The sequence below is a fragment of the Canis lupus genome, chromosome 23, assembly GCF_003254725.2.
Source record: "Canis lupus dingo isolate Sandy chromosome 23, ASM325472v2, whole genome shotgun sequence".
NCBI lineage: Eukaryota > Metazoa > Chordata > Mammalia > Carnivora > Canidae > Canis > Canis lupus.
In genome coordinates this window covers 16,904,745-16,925,723 of record NC_064265.1, presented here as the reverse complement: position 1 = coordinate 16,925,723, position 20,979 = coordinate 16,904,745, and the positions used below count along the sequence as shown (strand labels likewise).

The 20,979-nt window shown below is 40.4% G+C and overlaps 1 protein-coding gene across 15 annotated transcripts in view; it reads right to left on the bottom strand.

Moving 5' to 3' along the window:
• NEK10 (NIMA related kinase 10) overlaps nucleotides 1-20,979 on the bottom strand; it is a 226,885-nt gene that overhangs the window by 180,358 nt on the left and 25,548 nt on the right. For 14 of the 15 annotated variants that reach the window (XR_003141762.3, XM_025461041.3, XM_049100027.1 and 11 more), the window contains 3 exons: nucleotides 20,423-20,521; nucleotides 9,047-9,131; nucleotides 553-594 (listed from right to left, as the gene is read on the bottom strand). Coding sequence is in view for 13 of the 15 variants with exons in the window: in XM_025461041.3 (XP_025316826.1) it covers nucleotides 553-594; nucleotides 9,047-9,131; nucleotides 20,423-20,521 (226 nt within the window). In the remaining 2 variants the exon portion in view is untranslated. Of the gene's footprint in view, nucleotides 1-552; nucleotides 595-9,046; nucleotides 9,132-20,422; nucleotides 20,522-20,979 lie in introns of those variants that run through there. The other variant, XM_049100030.1, reaches the window with a different exon arrangement.

Sequence of the window (20,979 nt, the reverse complement as noted above, 5' to 3'; positions counted from 1 at the left end):
GCTCAACTGTTTATCTTCCCTCAGTAGTTACAAAAGCGGAAAAATAAATCAAGTTAAGATGACTCCTCACATTCTTGTATATTTGGAAATATTTTAGCGAGCATGAAAATTCTTTTTTTGTGAAAAAAATTATGATAACTCCTCACATTCTTGTATATTTGGAAATATTTTAGCGAGCATGAAAATTCTTTTTTTGTGAAAAAAATTATGAATATCTTCATCACCAATTTTTTCTCCCATCATTTGGTATATGCAATGCTGCGCCTGCCAGCCAACACCTATTTCTTTTCATTACTAACTAAAGACATGTGACCTTTTATAGAACTTTCTTGTTTCAGCAGGCTGGGTAAAATTAGCTGGAACAAAATGTCATGGGTCCCTTCCTGCTCTGAGTATCCTGCCTCACACACACTTATCCACCCTGCCTGCTTCTCCCCTTGGCAGGCAGCCGAAAGTAAGAAAGCCATCTGCTGTCACACACCTTTGTAATCCTTGCCCAGAGCCATGGCACTAAATGGAAAGGCAAGACCAGCCACTGCAAAGGAAACTTACCTGAGCTAGGTTTTCAATTCCACCCAAGCTATGAAGTATTTCCTAATAAAACGAAAACAACAAAACATACACAAAAGATGAGGGTGGAGGGGGAAGTATATTTTATATGTAAGTTCTTTATTAAATCATGAGATCTATAATTATTTTTTGAAGAGCCACATTCTAACATAAATATGCAATTCTTTAATATTTGTTATTCATACCACATTTAAAATAAACACAATAATGTCCTGTTGATAAATATTAAAGTTGAGTTGAAATTAAAAGAATGAAAATATGCTCAGACCTGCAGCCTGACTACTCATTCTTTCTACTTCCCCTCATGTCATCATAAAATGCTAAAGCTGGAAAGAGCTGTTAGATATTATTCCCTCACAATGCAGATTAGAACAAATAAGACCCAAAAAGGTGAGCCACTTTGCCTAAGTGACAGGCCTGGGGAGGAAGGGAATCCACTATCACCAACTCCACCTTCCTGTAGACCTCTGCCTAGTGTAGTCCACGGACAGAAGCATCAACCTCACCGAAGAGCTAGTGAGAAATGAAGAATCTCCTCCACAACCTGAACCTCCCGAATTGCATTCTGAATTTCCCCAAGAGTCCCAGGTAATTCACAGGCAGTAAAAGTTGACTAGGATTGTACTAGGTCTCCTCCTTAAAATGAAGAGGCTAATGGTCTTATTAAACCCATACTTTTAACAAAGGTAAGAATAATCATCACAAAATGTCTCCTGATACAGGTTTTCAAAACCGACTCCCAATAAGAAGGCATTTCATGAGACTTCTGAAACTACTCTGAAAGTGATAATTAGGGAAGACAAGGGGTAGAAGGTTGTAGTAGTGAGAGGGACCAACTTGGAACTCTATTAATAGCAAATGCTCTCAGATTATCCACATTGGCATTTGTCTTAAGGCAAATGTGTTTCAAGTGACCCTAACCTGTTTAATTAAAGGTGCACTCTTCTTAACACGCATACACAGAAGTCATTTGAAAAATATTTAGCCATCATTCTAATTCTGGGAAATGCATGGCAATAAGTACTCTAGTGTAAGGGAGAACAATCTAGTTCCACTTTGAAGTCAACTGAGTGTGCAGGTTGAAAAAAGGGTTCAGATTCTTAAGGCTTCTTGTTCAAGGTTTCCTTACTGTATGTGCAGTGAATTTGGAAACACTAAACATACACATGTTTAAATTAAGTATGAAGCAATACTTACAACTCAATTAAAAATAGTTCTGTGATTACCCACTAATTTGAATTTTCATCATTGCTACTCACTCTAGAAGAGCTATAATTAAAGAATAGAATTTTGTATACATTATTCCTAGTTACAGCAGAATATTTTACACATAAAAAAATAACATTTTAAAACAATGTAAAAAACTTAAAAAAATAAAAATATAACTATTAATGTTTATTCAACAATTTTTTTCATTCTTATTATGAATGAGGCTCCGAAGAGGACACAACTATGCAGATGACCGAAGCCTACTTCACTGAGCTTTAGGCAAGTGTAAGGTAGATATATAAACAATAGGCATTTAAGATAGAATTGGTAAGTGTTATCAAAAAGTTATGCATGAAGTGCTATGGATGTGCCAGGAGGGACATGTTATATCTCACTGAGAAGACTACAGAAAACATCATAAGGATGGTGGTCTCTGAAAAGGTTTAGAAGGAAAGATAGATTTGCTGAGAAGAAATAGTAAAAACCAGGGAGATTCCAAGCAAAGAGAACCAGAGGTTCTCATGTCCAGAGGTATGCAGAAGTTGTGCAGAAGAACATCAAGGTGTCCCATAACTCTAAGAAGCACTTCTGTAACTCCATGAAGTGGAGTTATTACTGGGAATAATGTCAGAAAAGCAGTGACACCAAACTATAGGAAAACTTAGTTGTGAACCTGAATCTGACTTTTATCCTGTGGACCATGAGATCTGATAAAAACATTGTGTGAACAAGGGATGATTAGAATCAGCCATGAGGACCTCCCTCTGGTTTTTCAATGAACTAGAGGGGGAAAGAGAGCCACCCAGAAGCCCAGTTGGTTGGCAGTGGCAGTGGGCAGGAGAATGTGGAAAGGCAGAGATGGTCTATGAAGTAGTGTGATCAACCAAATATGAAGGCAGGCTGGAAGAAAAGGAACAAAGAAGAAGACATCACCATATTTGAGCCTGGGGACTGAGGGGCAGCAAGATACTATAACAGACCCAAGGGAAAAAAGAGGATGGGTCTGGGTTAGAGAAGACTCGACTTGGAACATATTGAGCTGCTGATGTGATATTCACTTAAAAAAAGTACAAGAGGCCATGAAAGATGAAATGAGGGTAAAACATTGAAATCTGGGGGCTGCTGACTTAAAGATTTAAATTTGAAGCTTGGGAATGAGAGGACACCAATGGAGAGAATAATGTTGAAATGATTGGTCATGGGCATCTGGGTGACTCAGTCAGTTAAACGTCTAGCTTCAGCTCAGGTCATGATGTCAGGGTCCAGGGATCCAGCCCAGGATCGGGCTCCCCACTCAGCAGAGAATCTGCTTGTCCCTCCACCCCTTCACCCATTCATGCTCACTCTCACTTGCTCTGTCAAATAAACAAATAAATAAAATCTCTTTAAAAAAAGAAAAGATAAATAAATGATTGGTCATGGTCATTTTTAAATTTTTATGTTGACAACATAGCTATTCAATAATCACTATTAACAATTCAAGACTAAGTCATTTTTCCCAAACTCTGTTCTGGGAATAACCCTTTTATTCTGTACAGAGGGTGGTATTACACATTCTATTTTAAAAATAATAATAATTTCATGACCAAATTCAAATTACCTTGGGAAATGATACATTAAACAGAGTTTGAGAAATGCTTTTATCATAGGACCTCTCTGAGCCTTTAACATGCTACTGAGTGCCGTAAGCCTCCAATAGGAGGACTAAGGTGCAGCTTTTCCCAAACATCATCAACTGAAGCACATTTCTTTTCACAAAATGCATATTAATTTCTGTAGAACTCCATTTAAGAAGCACTGTTTGAAGTACAGACAGGAGAGAGGCTTATACTCAATTTACCCTTCGTTTACAAAATAAACAGGTCACCCTCCAACCGCCTTATTTCTATGTAGACTGGAGTAAGGCCAGGAGATTGCTCACAACTCCTAGTCTTCCTTATGTTTCCTTTGGTTGTACCAATGTGACTGCTTTCACTTGAGAGCGTCAACTGGAAAAAACCAAGACCACAAAGTACGCACATACCTGGGCTTACCAGTTCTGGGTCTAATCTGAAAAGCAAATATGACTGCACACTTGATTTACAGCAACACTTCCTGGGTGCCCTATCAGATCTCAGCCTTTTCTCCTTGGTCACAAGGCCGGGGGTCACAAGACTGGGTTCTGGACTTCTGAGCCCAATGACCTGGAGAAAGTCCCCCAAGTCAATCTGTCCTTCAGTTCACCATGCTCTGACTAGTTTCTGAGATTTGCCTTTAAAAAAGAAATGATATAATAATATACTACAGATAATGAGTATGTTCTCAAAAAAAACAGAGCATAATGCAGCACCCACATGGCTGTTGTTGGTGCACCACTATTTTTGCCACGGCTGAAAATGTCAGTGCCATTAGATGCTCTCATCCTAAACCTAACCAGAAACCAAATCAATGCCACAAACACTGTGGTGAGCCCTTAAGTAGGGAATCACAACTGCGATTGCTTCACTCTTCTGTTCAAAACTCAACAGTGGGGTTCCATGCTGCTTATTCCTGGGTCATGATTTTAAGGCCCCTCTATCCACTGGCATCTTATCTTCCCAGATTGAAGAGTAATACTCTTCTAAAAACAAACTTGGTTATTGCTCTACTTGTAGGGGGTGAGTCAAAAGGAATACAAGAAAGGTTTCCAAGTTTCCTACCTCGGGGTCTGGAGGCAAGCTGGTGCTACTAAAAGCGCTGGGAGTTGATTCTGAAGGTTCAAGGTGAGAAGAAGCAAAGAGCTCCATTTTAAAGTTATTGGGTGGAATGCACTCCCACAATGCTTCTCAAACTCTTTGGTCTCTGTACTCCTTTATGCTCTTAAAAATTACTGAGAACCTCAGAGTTCTGTTTATGTAGGTTATATCTATTTACCAAATCAGAAGTTAAAGGTGAGAAATTTTTAGGGATGCCTGGGTGCCTTAGCAGTTGAGCATCTGCCTTTCGCTCAGGACATGATCCCGGGGTCCTGGATCACGTCCCGCATCAGGCTCCCTGCATGGAGCCTGCTTCTTATTCCACCTATGTCTCTGTCCTTCTCTGTGTGTCTCTCATCAATGAATAAATAAATCTTAAAAAAAGAAAAAAGTGAGAAATTTTAAAAACAGGAGTACACAAGCCACTATTTCATCGGCCATCAGAGCCATGACATCATTACACATCCTATAGCCTCTGTACACATGTAAGACAGTGTGGGTGAAAAGACAAGCAACATCATGGCATTATTTTTAAGATACTTTTGGCCAGGTACAACCCCTGAAAGGGTTTCAGAGACCCGTAAGCAGTCCCCAGGTCGCACTTCAAGAACCACAATACTATTGTGTCATCCACATGGCCATCCAAAATACCCCTGGAAATTTGGCATTTACATAAAGAAAAAAGTTTGAGACCAGAGATAGGTACCTGTGGGCAAAAAACAACAATGCCAACCACGATAGTTAAAGCCAAGAACGTGGAAGATAGGGGAGAAGATGATCAAAGAAAGAATTTTGGGAAGGCTAACATTTAGGAAGGCAGGTTTAAGAAAAAGAGCAAGTAGGAACACCTGGGTGGCTCAGTGGTTGAGCATCTGCTTTTGGCTCAGGGCATGATCCTGGGATCCAGGATTGAGTCCTTCATCTGGCTCCCTGCAGGGAACCTGCTTCTCCCTCTGCCTATACCTCTGCATCTCTCTCTCTTTCTCTCTCTCTCTCAAATAAATAAAATCTTAAAAAAAAAAAAAGAAAGAAAAAGAGCAAGTAAATAATAAAGTAAACAATACAGAAAAAACACAAAATTCTGAAGAAAAAGTAGAACCTCTTGGGAGGGGTGAAGGCAGACAGAAAATGTGGCAAAGCCTGTGTGCTACTACAGGAGATGAGGAACACAGGTTCTGGGATAAGGTCAGTCAGCGTGACAGTCTTTGTATTGTTGTTTCTAACATAATCATTGGTTGGGAACTTCTAAGATTTTCACTTTATCCTCGATAAGCAATATGCTATGGCTTCACAGTAGTAATAAGTCCAGATTTATCATTGTCCTGCTTGGGACTCCTACTATACTTGAAATCTCAGAACATAGGTCTTTCTTTAATTATGACAAACTCAGGACACCTGAGTGACTCAATGGCCGAGTGTCTGCCTTTAGCTCAGAGCATGAGCCCAGGGTCTTGGGATCGAGTCCCACATCGGGCTCCCCGCAGAAGCCTGCTTCTCCCTCTGCCTATGTGTCTGCCTCTCTCTGTATGTCTCTCATGAATAAATAAAATCTTAAAAAAGATTATGACAAACTCTAGGCACTTATACCTTCAAAATGGCTTCTCTTTCATTCCATCCAGTTTTTTCTCACCTGGATCTCCATTAAACATATACTGAAGTCCCTGGCAGGCAAGATCCAATCTATGAGCCACCAGTTTGCAACTTCTGGATCAAGGAATGCTGACTGAAGCATAGCTCCTAGAGGGAACCCTATCACAGAATTCAGTGCACAAGTTATGTACGTAGCCCATTAATCCTGATAGAAAGGAAGTTACATTCAAGAGAAATAGCCTGACCTTTCAAGAAATGTAGCAATGAAGGTAAGGTGAAGATTTGAAGGGATATCTGGGTCAAAGAAAGGACATTTTTATGACGATGGAAAATAGAAAGGGAGCCACTAACGCACTAAGAAAAAGGATAGATGGGTAAAGCCTTGGCAAGGAGGAGGGATATTTCTTCTGAAACAAGAAGAACATAAAGTTTCAAGATAATCCAAATATTTCAAGCAACAGAGAAGAGATAATAAGAGAGCTCCCACTGGGATGACTTTGGTATTCTCCATAAAACAGACAATGCTGTGATTGGTGAGAATAACAGGGGTAGGAGGGGAGGGGGTTGGGGTATGAGAAGTGGACATGGTTTGGATCCGCCACCATGGATCCTGTAGCACTGACTCAACAAGAGACGAAAGGAACGCCTAGCAAAGGTGAAGTCTCGCTGAGATTCACCGGCATAAATTAGAGTAAATCTCAGCAAAGCTTTGTGACTTTGGCTAATGATTTTTGGCAACTCAAGAAGTTAAACAACTGCCTGCGCACATGCTCCTCTTTGTGGAAAGAAAGCCGGGAGGAGAGATTCAGAGAGAATCCCCTTCTATGGAAAGGCTAGAAATCAGGGAAAGACTTCATTTAATACGTGTTTAGTCACAAAGTCCCATAAACAAAGAGGTCACTGAACTCTTTCCTAGAGAGCAGAGCAATCAACCCTGTACCAATCCATCAAGAATTAGACTAAGAAAGGCAATACTTTAGATGGAGATCAGCAGAGTATGAGACAACTGTCATCAATTTTCTGAACAAACAGAACATCTCTGAGAACATCTATTTTGTTATTTTCTGTAAGTCAAAGAAATAGATCTCCCGCTAACAATCCACCTGCATGAGAGTCAAAGAGGGTACTATTAATAATTAAGTGGGAACAATGAATACATGCTGGAACTGATCCAGGCAAAATGGGACACATGGCCCACCCTTATTAGATATGACCAATACAGAATTGCAAATAGCAGCTCAGAAATGCATGGAACACAGTTCTGTAAAGCTGGTCATAGTGGGGAAAGGATACTGTCTTCCCTGAAAACTTCGAGCAATCAGGACAGAAAGCCATTTGGCTTTCTATATCCTGAGGCCCACAGTCAAAGGGCTACCTGGATGATAACAGCACAAAGCCTGCTCATGAGGAAGTGGTGATTCTTCTAAAGGAAAGATGTGGAACCACCATGAATCCTAGAAGTTTCAAATCAGAGCAGGCTCTATAGCTGACTAGTACCAAAATACTTTTTTTAAGTGCCAAGTTTGAAAAAGACCATTATTGGAGTAATGAAAGGAGACACATTCTGACTCAAACAATTCATCAATAAAATCAAATCAAAAATAAAAGATCTTCCAAGTGGTCTGAGGTTCCTAGTAGCTTATCAGGACAGAGTGTAATAGGAGATGCTTTTTTGGGGAAAAAAATCTATGAAAATTACTGAAGTATGTGTATGAATAATAAGAACATCCTAGATATTTAACACCGGCAAGCAGAAACAATAATGACTAAATAAGCAAACCTGAGGCTTTGGAGTAGTGGTTCTCACACCATGGTCCCCTGACAAGCAGCATCAGCAATACCTGGGAACTTATTAGAAATGCAGGTTTTCAGGCCCTCCACAAACCTAGTGAATTAGAAACTGGTGATGGGCCCTAGCAATCATTAAGTCCTCCATGTGTTTCTAATGCACACAAAAGTTTGAGAACTGCTGCTTTATGGAGGCAGCTATCTACGAGCCATACTGGAAGAACTAATTTTCAAGGTCCAGGTGAATTGTTAGGTAAGTTTTCTTTAGAGCCTCACTTTGAAAACACTAAGTCCTTCCTATGCAAAGTATGGGCCACAGACTAGAGGCATGGGTATCCTCTGGAAGCTTTTTAGAAATGCAAAGTTGGGCCTCACTATATACCTGCTGAATCAGAATATGCATTTATAAGATTCCCAGGGGATTCCTAAGTGCATTAAAGTTTAAGAAGCACTAACGAGAGACAGCACATGCCATTAACTAGTGAGAGGAAGGGGCAGCCCAGATGGCTCAGCGGTTTAGCACTGCCTTTGGCCCAGGTTGTGATCCTGGAGGCCCGGGATCAAGTCCCCCCTCAGGCTCCCTGCATGGAGCCTGCTTCTCCCTGTCTCTCTCTCTCTCTCTCTCTCTCTCTCTCTCTCTCTCTCATGAATAAATAAAACCTTAAAAAAAAACTAGTGAGAGGAGGGAAAGGTTCTTGACCTCGCAACCCTCATTTGGGACTAGTAGGAGGTTCCTTGATCACCTCTAACTCAGAGTGGGAGGCTAGATGTAGGGAAGGGCATGGACTCTGCAGCATGCTAAAACACCAGGCACTGCCTTTCCACTGGCTGCCTCTGGAGCCCCCCGAGAAGGCCGCTGCTTGTCACTGCTGACTTTGACTCAGTCAGCTGCTTAGCCTTGAACACACTAAAAGGTGTGGCCAAGTCTACACTGCTCTGAATTGCCAGTGGTTTAGAACATACACCAAAAGTTCCATCTACTTAATCCCACAGTTAATATAGCATAAATATATAGACTTTTTGTCATTTCTCTCAGATATTTTTAAATAGCAGGTGAGATACCTCCGAAATCTTAAGCCTCTTGAGTTGTGAGAGAGAAAAAAAGTTAACGTGGCCCCAGTTTTTTTACTTGTCTTCATAACAAGTAAGAATTATTTTTATTTTTTCCAACCAACCTGATAACATGGATCCCTCATTAGAAGTCTCAGACAGATTAACACTCTCAGAAAATGAATAGATGGGGCTCGATGAACCCACTCTCTGAAAGAAGAAAACAAGAGAAAGTGTGTTTGTCTATGTTTAAAAGGCCAATGACAGAACAACACAAGACGAAGGAGAATAAGGAACATACAAAGGAATAGCATTAGTTTATTTCAAATTTAATCTGTAATAAGGACTGTTTGTTGGTACCTGGACACCTAATCCATTGTAGTGCAAAATACATACAAACTGTTTTTTATCATTATTAATCAGAAGCCCCGAAATTATTTGGCTCCGAGTGCCCTTACTGGCTAAGGGCAGTGCCGGACCAAAAGAAATAGCTAAAAGTTCCAGTAATTAGGTTCAACTTTGGGGTAGCCCCAGTGGCACAGTGGTTTAATGCCGCCTGCAGCCCAGGGCGTGATCCTGGAAGACCCAGGATCGAGTCCCACATCAGGCTCCCTGCATGGGGCCTGCTTCTCCCTCTGCCTGTGTCTCTGCCTCTCTCTCTCTCTCTGTGTCTCTATGAATAAATAAACTTTAAAAAAAATCTTAAAAAAAAATTAGATTCAACTTCAATAAGAATGTATGCCCCGATAACTTAGTATCCATTCAAAAAACTCATACACATGTTATGAGAAAACTGTTTTTATTTTATTCTTGATCACATTTACTTATGAATGGGGTGCTGTGCACCTGTGTGTGCACTCAACAAATTCTCAAGCCTTGTAATCAGATTGGAGACTATGCCACCTTCATCTCCTCTTCCAGCTGATTTTCACATCGTACTTGCTTTTATCATAACAACTATAAAAAACCCAGCTTCAGAAAGACAAGCCATCATTTAAAAGAAGGAAGCACAACCTTCATATGGAAATCATAAAGTACCCGGAGTAGTTTGCACTGGGTCTGATGAATACTGAGTAGCTCTGTGTTCATTGCAAATTTAGAAGACTCTATGACACCCCTGAGGGTTCTCTGTAGTCTCCAGGGCACTTTGGCGGACAGTTTGGAAAACACCATGATAAAGTATTTTCATAAAACAGTTTCCCCAGAAGCAGAGCCTGAGATGAAGGTTGGTGTGTAGGTGAATGATTGAGGACATGCCCTCAGGGAAGACCACCAGGAGTGGGGAGCATGAAGGAGAAAAGGGAAGGCAAGCATGGACATGATCTCAAGCAACCCTCATCTCACCCTCATCTCAGTCTGACAGTGGCACTTGGTGCAAATGCTAACAAAACCCTCAAACAAAAAGTGTCTGCTATTCCATAGATAGCCGAGAAAAACTGAGGAAGATAACAAAAGCTATTCCAGACTGGAATCCACATACTTTCTCTCACCCTCTCCCACCTCCACGAGCTGGTTAGGTATCCAGCAAGGTTAGGATACTTTAAGGATCTGCCCTTCCATCAAGTGCAACATCTGCTTAAGCTGAGGTCCCAAGCCAACCCTTGCCTGGCCTGCCTCATATTCATCCTTAGCCTTTGGTGGTAGACTTGAGCTTCGTCTCCTTTGTGGTCCTGAGCAATTCAGTTCTGTCCCCAAACCTGCACATCTCAAAACTGAGTGCATGAGACCCACCGTCCTCAAAAGCAGGATAACCATCTAAGGTCACTGGAGATGTCACCTTCCACTCTACCCCATTTCACTCCATTCCCAATTGCCATCCCCTACGACTTAGCTCATGAAAGGGAGATTGGTAAATATGCTTTCCCATATTGTTATATTCTCAGGGATGCCTGAGTGCTCCTGATAGATGAGAGTCCCTGGCAGAGGCCTCGCTGAGCAGGACGTCCCCAGAGTATCACTGGCTGAGAATTGCTCTTCCTACCATCACCAGGACTCCTGGCAGGAGCTGCCCACCATAGCTACCATCAAATCATGGCCCTCCTCCAGCCCAGCCACCATGACACTGACACATTTGCTATGGAGGCAAAGCTCAGTTTCTTCTAAGAATAAAAGCAGGACTCAACCCATACCAGGGCTTCCAGCCAGGGAGAATTAGCCAAGGCCACACTGGGAAGCTACCCTATAGTTCATCTTGACTTCCTTGTGTTGGGAAAAATAATGCAAACTCTAAATACACTTGAATTTAAAACAATCACCTATGGGAACATTTGTAAGGATGTGGTTATTCTGAGGCTCCTATTACAGACCAAATACCTTTAATCTTTATAAATAGGGAGACGGCACATGACTGCTTTCCCTTTCAGGTGCTGGGGTCAGCTAAAGATAGCACGTAGCCTAAACTGTAGTGCAAAGATAGGACATCCCAAAGATCTAACAGAAAAAAATGATCAAGTTGCAACAGCTGCTAAAAACCTGATGAGGTTTAATGCTGATTGCTTTTCATTATTTAGAGGAAAAGCCATATTAAGAGGTGATTCATACTACAAATATGTGTGCACTGGTATTTTTCCTGTTAACTATATACACTCTTCACAGGGAAAGTTCATGACCTTTGCAATGTTTTTCATATTAAAATAAATACGAAAAGTTTTCTTCTATTTCCTTCCCCCTCCTCTAAAAAAGAAAAGAAAAAAATTCCAGAATAGGCTTCTTAAAATTATTATTATTAAAGGAATACAAATAAATGAAGAGTTCCAGAAAAGTCCGTGTTAAAAGTTCTGTTCCAGGCAAATGGCATTTTTTGTTTTGCAATTTTGGGACCAAATCCCAAGGCTATTAATATTTCTACGTGATTCTGGCCTCGGCTGTTGTAAATGTAAATAGAATTCCTGGTGTCTGAGTCCTCTGACTTTTCTCTGAGCACCGACCTCTGGAGGAGCAGTTGTTCCTTTCTTGGCTCCCAGCCCTTAACCCCCCACCAGGACACAGCACATGGGATGGAGCTCTGGTATTCAAGAAGAATGGCGTGTTCTGTAAGATGATATATATCTCTGTTTGCCAAGAGTTGGGGGACTAGGAAACACACAACTTAGTGCAACCAGAGAATTGTAGAGAAAAATAGTGACCAATTGTAAAGACAGGTGCCCTCGTTCTACTGAGTCAGTGACTACAGCCCTAAGGAGCTGTGTGACTGGCCCAAGACTGCATATGAGAGTAGAACCGGGGGCTGAGTTCTGTGCTCCTTCAATCCCTTCCCAGCCCACCCCCACTCCAGGTCCCCCAGGCAGGGGTGACTAGGGAGACAATGACTCTCCAACACATTTACTATGGAATCAGGAATGTTGAGCAGCCGGGGGTCCTCTGAGACAGCTCTGAAAAAGTTGTCTGTCTGCAAAGATACTGTTTCCCTGGAGGATATGTCCCAATATAACCGCCACACAGCAGCGGATTCATGAGCAGGCAAATATTTATCCCCTCTTGTGACTGAACTTTTGCCACTTCTTTAGCAGGACTATTAATACATGACAGCGTGATCAGCTCCCACGGCCTTTGTCCATGACCACCTGCCACATGGCTTTCAGCATCACATGTCACTTTCTGCTATCGATACAAAAAGGGAAGGAAAAACGGCACTGGCCATACAATCATTGAAAAGAGGGGTAATTAGGGTTTCACCTTCTTGAAAGAAACCAATATATGATGTGAGGGCTCCACATAAAAATCAGTCATGGGACTGTGGTATTGCATCATAAACCTGCAAGTACCAAGATCAACAAGCCAGCCAAACGGTCTGATGTTAGCTGAATCCAGGGGCTGACACACACCAGAGGTTCACCCTAGACCTCATTTGTACCATGCTTCGCTCTGGTTCTCACTCAGAATAAGTAGTATCTTCATGGTGGGGTGTAACTTAAATTTCCCTTTTCATTAACACACAAGACAACAACAAAACCTCTGCCTTTGACTCAAAATTTAAGAGTGAAGAAATTCAAGCTGTTTCAAAATAAATATTATCACAAATTCATAAAACAGAGCCCTGTGTTGTTGTTGTTGGGGGGGGTGGGGTAAATACTAGAAAAGTAAAATTCACATCAAAATAGACATGGTAAAACTTAGAAGAAAAAAGAATGTGTGTGAAAAAATTAATTACGGATGAATATTCAAGAAATCTTTATTGACTTGTTCTACTATTCCTTGTGGGTCTTTATTCTTCCTCTGAGTTGCCCACTAAATCCAGCCCCAAATAGGTGCCCAACCAGAAGTCCATCCAATGGGTCATTACTGGTCCTAAAGTCAGGGAGATATTGAGCAGAAAGGACTGTCTACAGGTGTTTCTTCTACACAGTTGATGGAAGTTTCAGAGGTAGAATGCTTTCAAATATTTACTCATCACTTATTGGTAGCCAGGCACTGTTACACGCCCAGGGGTACAGCAAAGGACAAAACCATGCACTTGTGTTCATGGGACTTACCTTCTAAAGGGACAAGGCCAATAATAAACAGAAACTAATAAAAATTTATATGAAGTGGTATACAATGTGGGACAACAAAGATTAAGAGTTTAAGGAGTCTAGGGGATACTACTTTAGGGCAGTCAGAGAAGGATTCTCTGATAAAATTAGCATTCAAGTGAATTGAAGAGTGAATCTAGGTCAGAATAGCAGAAGATATATATATATATATATATATATATATATATATATATATATATATATATAGTCCCTGAACAAGAGTGTGGTTGTTTGTGCAAGGAATAGCAAGGAAGCTCATGGGGCTAGAGCAAAGTGAGAGAAGACAAAGTAACAGAAGTTGAAATCAGAAAGATGGCAAGAGCCAGATCTGAAGGGCTTTGTAGAATAAGAATAAGGACCCTGCAGAACCACTAGAAAACTCTAAGCAAAGAACTAATACAATCTAAAAGAGATTTTGAAAGGATCCTTTTGGAAGTAGTGTTGAGAACAATATAGGTAGCCAACAATCAAAGCTGGGAGCCCAGTTATCCTAGTGTAATTGTCCAAGCAAGGAATGGTGGCAGCTTGGACCAGGTCAATAGATGAGGAAGAGAAAAGTTCAGGGAGGGCAAGTTCGGTGAGAAAAATCAAAGGTACTATTTAAGGTATGTCAACTTCGGGGTCTCCAAAGAAGAAAAAGTCCATTAATCAATATGTAAAACAAAAGATGAATCGACAGCAACTACATACAACTTATAAGGTAAAGTCCGTCAGAGCAAAGCTGATAAAGGGATGATGGAAGCTGTCATTTATTGATTTGGCCACGTTTAATTGGTTCCAATGGTTAGTGGTTACATGTGGCCCAAGAACAGGCAATGCTTTCCTGGGAAGGTGGAGACATTTTAATTTCATGTCTGTTAGACATCCAAGTGAATGATTTTTGCAAGAAGCAGTAGTAGATAGAGGAAAAGAGAACATTATAACTGAAGTGTACTTTCCTGGTGCAAAATTGAAAGAAAATGTTAAATATATTTTGATTAATAAAGAACCTGGGAACAAGTGAGGCATAGGAGAAAAGAATACCAGTTAAGTCCTGCCTGAGGACCTTGAGCTTGGCCTTAACCTCTCAGCTACTGCATCTATCAAATGAAGTTGGACTGGATGTTTTCTTCATGGTCCATTCTACCTCTATAATTAGATGATGTCTTTTGTGTGTGTGTGTGTGTGTGTGTGTGTGTTTGAGGAGAATAACATTTTAGGAGAAATGAAAATGCAAAAGTTAAATATTTATTCCAAGTTAGGTGATGGGGAGAACAGGACTGCTTATTTTTTGTTTGAGGATTATGTGAAATCCTAGGTTCTTGAAGGTTATTTTCTTCCTTTCCACATTTAAGACTGTGAAACTTAGAACAAAAAAGACAAAAAGACAATGATGCAGCTCTTTTAAAAAACTTTACTCTGGATAAAAGCATAATATGGTTTTGTATGTGTGTAATAATTTCTCATATAAATGAAGAAAAAAGCATAGAATTGTAAAAAAGATTAGAAGGAAATATAGCAAGAATTAATTCAGCTATTTCTAAGAGAGGTATAAAGGGTAATTTTTCATTTTTTATAATTTTCTGTATCCACATATTTTTTTATGGTGCTCACAATAATTTAATGCAGAGAATTCCACTACATGAAGACCCTCAGCCTCTATGCTTCCCTATAAAACCAGTGTTGATGGCTTGAGTTGGAGACAAAACACCAAAGCCTAGAGTATGGTGGGAGGAACAGGAGCCCAGGGCCATGAGAGGGAAGAGGTGGGGCAGGGCTAGTTGAGAGACCAGAACAGCCAGGAAGGCTAAGAGGTGGGGGCAGCAGGCTTAAGGTGAGAATTAGCATAGGCAGAGGTTCAGAGGTGAAAGAAAATAACTCTCCAAGGTATAATGAGGGGCTTGCTCTGACCTTGGTGAGCCCAAGGCATACGACAGGCGGAAACAACAGATAAGCCAAGTAAGAACAGCTCGATCTCAAAGGGCTTTGTGAACCAATAGGGAACAGGCATTTAGGGAACCTGGCCATTAGAGGACGACAGGACTTTACCAAGGTGACCAGAATTCTCTTTTCCTAGGTGAGGAGGAATCTTCAAAAGCCCATATTTGCCTGTCTGCTACCTGATGAAAGAAAATCACAGAAAAAGCATCTCTCCATCAACTTTGTATATTTCAAGAACTAAATCAAGAAGCTGAAGAGATTGCTTCTGTATCCTAACTTCTGGTCCTTTCCTCTCACCTCTGTGGACAGGGTCTGGAGTGCCAGTGCTGAGGATCAGATAAAGCTCAAAGAAGAGTCGCTTGCATCATGACCTAGCCTAGCTTAGACATGGACAGCAAAGGTCTTCTGGTAAACAAGTAACTAGGAAGGACCTCTTGGTTAGAAATTCCTGTGAAGTCCCCAGGACACTTTGAATAGCATTTCCTAATTGTTAAGGCTCTGGCCAGAAGCTATTCCCTGTCTCAAGAGATTCTTTAAAAAAAAAAAAAATTAAATATATATATGTATTTAAGAGGATGGGGAGAGGCAGAGGGAGAAGAAACTCAAGCTGACTCTGTACTGAGCCCAATGCAGGGCCTGATCTCACAACCCTAAGATCAGACCTGAGCCAAAACCAAGAATCAGATGCCTAACTAACTGCACCACTCAGGCACCTCCTATCTCAAGCAGTTCTTAAGCTTTTGTGTGGAATATAAATAAATATCTTCCCAATCTTGACTTCTACAGATCATTTCCAAGATATGCCACATTTATAGTAGATATTTCCAAAAATGGGATGTAAGATAATAAGGAGACCAACTTGTTCTTATTAGAAAAGTGATTATATTTTTAGACCAAAAAGGTCATGCTAAATGGATCAGGTGGTTCTCTTTTAACTGAAATTTGAAAACCTTATATACTTATCTCTCCAAAAGTTACAAGCAGGGGAAGAGAGGATATCCTAGCAATTGTAGGATAATCATACCAGGAAGAGACCAGTTAAGTGAACTGACTTTAAATAACAACAAATTTCATATTAAATAGGCAGTAATAGGATTTAATGAAAACATGATCTTAAAATATACACTATGAAACTAAGATCTACTTTATTTTACATTTAACAAAATTTAAGTTATAATTACAACTCTGCCCTGATAAGTTAAACAAAGCAAGGATGGATTCTGATGTTTGGGGCAATCATAAACATGATCCAGCATCCTTGAATTCATTTTAGACTTTTGCAGCATAAAGAGGTTCAGTTTTGCCATATATTAGAAAGAGTCATCAATTTTTCCTAAAGGCCTCTCCTAACCTTTGCTGGTCCAAAAGTGCTTTTTTTGAAGTCCTACTTTGTCATTGTCCTGGTTAATAGCCTCTTCTTCAATTATCATTGATCTCATTCTGCCAGTGCCTCATCATTCTGGTTCCAATAGTTCAGCACCATCACTTTTAGTATCTTCAGGAAATTCTACATCGTTAGCCAGATTTGCAAGCTCATTTCACAAGTATATCATGTTATATTTGCACTGTGTTATAGGATCTGCACAATGTCTGGAAATCAGCAAGGAATGGACCAACAAAGAGGGAGCTCAGAGGAACAGATACTGGGAAGAGATATCTGAGTAGAGGTCATATCCTTAATTAGAAGATGTGTCAAGTTTGTGACAACTTTTACTTCCCTATACAACTTGGTAACAACCCAATCTTGTATACCAAGCACCCTTTGTACTTTCCTGGGTAGGCAGATGAAATGGAGAGGAGGTGCGTTTATCTTCTAATAGTAGACTCTCCTATAGGCAAATGATGTTATGGCAGAAAGAAAAGCTGGAAGGCCAAAATTCGCTTCCATACTCTGCCACACAGCAAGACTTAGGACCACATGTAACCAGGAGTAACCTCAGCTTCAGACACGATACTTTCACTTGCCCTTTGAGATCTACTGTGAGGCAGTGCTTACAGCATAACCTTATCTGACCCTGGATTAACAAGTCCTGTCTCATTTCAGATGCCACCTGGCGATTTCATTTCTGAGAACAAGGGAGTAATCACAGGTCAGTCTTAGGAAAAGCACCCAGAAAGGAGGTATCCAGAAGTGTGGTTTAGAGGAAGACTGCAGTTGGGGAGAATGAAATAGAACAAAAACAGCATCACTCAGACATAAACTGACAGAGGAGCTGGAAGGGCTCACACTCCACACATGAGACAAAGTTCCCAATCAGCCATATCCTCAGGGTAAAATTGAGTTGCTTAGCATCCTGAATATGTCCAATCTTGTCTACAACCTGAATTGGACCAAAGTCCACAGTCCCTCAACCTCCACCAGTCTTTAGTTGTCATGATATAAGTAGTTTCTAACCACCATATTTTCCCTTGTACTAAAATAGTGGGCAACTCTTTTGCTGGCCAAAGTAGATGCTGAAGAAAGGGATCACATGTCCTATGCATCTTTGTATTTCTACCCTCTCTTCCTTCCCACTGTGTGTTCCCTCTCTTTCTTGCACATAGTAGATATCCAAAATTTTACTTATTGAATTTAATCCAAATTTTCCAGCCAACATTAAATCTGATGTTTGCAAAGAATTAGAATAGGAAGCTATACCAGAAATGTCCCTTAGATGTAATTCTTCTGTAAGTCTGAATTTAGAGGGAAAAGGGGAGGAAAGGCCATTCTGGCTATTTTAGCAAGGTCATATGGGGTGAGAAACAATGGAAGACCTTTACACTTAAGCCATCTTTGACCCAACCCTGCTTTTAGAATAGAACTGAACGTAACTATCTGTCAGCAGCCAGAGGATGACATAAAAGGATGCCCTTGATGTTCAACATTCCTAAATTCTTTCTCATACTATGAAAGCAAAACAGATCTATAATCATCTCTTCCTAGTTTGAAGATTTCCAGGGACTACTCATGTTGCAAGCCAGTAATTCCATCCAATCTAAGATGTCTCATTAATCACTAAGAAATTGAAAAGGTTCTGACAAGAGATTTCTTAACTTCAGAATTGTTAAGATATTTTCAACTGTTCAATGCCAACCCTTGCCCAATTAGTTTCCCTAACAATTTCTGCATCTAGTGCCCTCATACTGGGGACACAGCAACATCTCTCACATCTTTAATACAGGAATTATTCTTCCTTCCTTAAAGTATTGACCTGATAAATAGTCTATCGGACATCCCTTGAAGAGTCCATGATGGCTATCTTCAAAACAAATTAAAGAATGTCATTTCCTAATACCATTTCAGGCATAATTATTCTGCTACTAACCATTGTTCTACTCTGTTCAAGCTCAAGAAGAAAACGGTCCAGGACAACCCTAGGTCTTTTGTAGAATTCATTAATCTTTCTTTCATTTTTTTTAAGATTTTACTTATGTATTCATGAGAGACACAGAGAAAAAGGCAGAGACATAGACAGAGGAAGAAGCAGATTCCCTACAGGGAGCCTGATATGGGACTCAATCTCAGGACCCAAAGATCACAACCCGCGCCAAAGGCACTCAACCACTGAGCAACCCAGGTGCCCCAAATTCATTAATCTTTCAACAACCTTTGAGTATATTGTCAAGAACTGAACAGGGAACCAATTCCATAACCATGATAAAGTATCATCTAAGCCAGTCTATATGTATAGGCTTATATGTATCATCTAAGCCAGTCTAATAATCCTCCGCCTGAATCAAGTACAAAGGCATAACAGATGCAGTCCCAATCCTGGATTGCTTTACACCAAACCAATGTATTTGGCAGCCAGTGTCCAATACTTAAATAACATAATATTAAATAACCCCCTTCAAGTGATCAAATCATAAGACCATCACTTAGCTATTTTTAGCAACTGATTCATCATGGAGGACCCACCAGGATATTATTCTACTTAAAGTCAGTTATTGCACTGGACCAAGTCAGAGTTTTATTTCGGTCAAGGCATTAAATTATTAATACTTCTCCTATTTTCCAGAATAGGAGTGATTTTTTTCCCATCTCACTGGGGCAGAATTCAGATATCTCAATCAAGTCCCAAAGAAAGTAAAGGTAGAGTAAAGGTTCTTTACAGGCCTCTTTTCAGCGGATGCTTGGGAGAGAGAGCCTGGGCCCCAGGTAAGGGTAGAAGGCAAGACCCACCATGACACAATGTTGGGAGCCACCTTCATATTAGGCAACTGCATGACCAGCTCTCACTTCAAGCGGCCCAAATGAATAGAAAATTCAGCCTTGACTGCATCTACCTCTAGTCAATGGCTCACTGAAAACCCCTGATGTTTGTGAGACAGAATCTAGAGGCCTTGCTAATCCTTCTCTACAGTCCCAACATTGCATCTGTGTTAAGACAAGAAGAGCCATGGAGAGAACATTTGATTTGTACCTCAGAAGAAATATCATCATAGGGCCATGCCTGGGGGTTACACATTCATCCTTTCCCAAGGCAAGGCTGGGGCAGCCCATTTAATTAGTCCTGTATCAACCACAAAAATGTGCCATGAGGATGTTGGTCATTGATTTACCCAACGTCTGTTTCATAAGGACGCTGGCAATAAACTCCTTCTGAGTATCCAAATTTAAAGTAAGAATAATAAGAAAAGGGTAGCCGGGTGGCTCAGCGGTTTAGTGCCGCCTTTAGCCCAGGGTGTGATCCTGGAGACCTGGGATCGAGTCCCACATCCGGCTCCCTGCATGGAGCCTGCTTCTCCCTCTGCCTGTGTCCCTGCCTCTCTTTCTCTCTCTGTCTCTCATTAATAAATAAATATTTTTTAAAAAGAATAATAAGAAAAACAGTATAACATGGGTGTTTTCCCATTTTACTTTATCTATCATAATATTTGGCTAAATGCAGTACTTAACCAGAGTGATTTAAATGAGACTGACTGCAATGCCTAGTCATTTGCCTCCTTCTAAATGATATTTACTCTATTTTATCCTTTAAGTATGTTGTGTTCAATCTCATAAACTGCTTCAAACCATATGCTAGAAATAAGACATACAAGATATGCCATTCTTGGGTAAATTGTTGGTCTTTTCTGGGGTGATCTTACCTGCAGATGAGTCTATTTTTCACCAAGGCTGTAAAGATCTCCTGAAATAGTTTATGCTGGGGATGTTTGCTGAAGTTTCTCTCATTCTTGTAGTTTATACTGAGACGGAAAAAACAGAAAAGCATTTTGTAATAGAAATTATTTAGGCTGCCTCAAAGTTCCCAATGCAGGCAGAGAACACTTGTATTCATGCAGCTATTGAAAGATTCTCCGGATTTAACATAAAACTAAAGGCACATATCAACTGTTAAAAGAAGAACTAGAAAATCAATTATAAAGTTAATAATAAAGATTACAATCGAGCATATATACTTCATTTCACCATCTTATTCCTCATAAACGCTTCATAGCTGAACTTGTTCAGACGGGGGAAAGGGGGATAGAAAGAGAAAGAATGATGAGAGCACATTATCTAGATACCGTGCATGAGGCAGTAAACAATTCCCTCTTCTTTTATCGACCCACAAACCCACCAACTGCTGTAACTATTAACACCAGTGCTAATTGTATGTATTTCCTTGTAGGTAATATGGATTTATTAAACACAAGCTAAACCC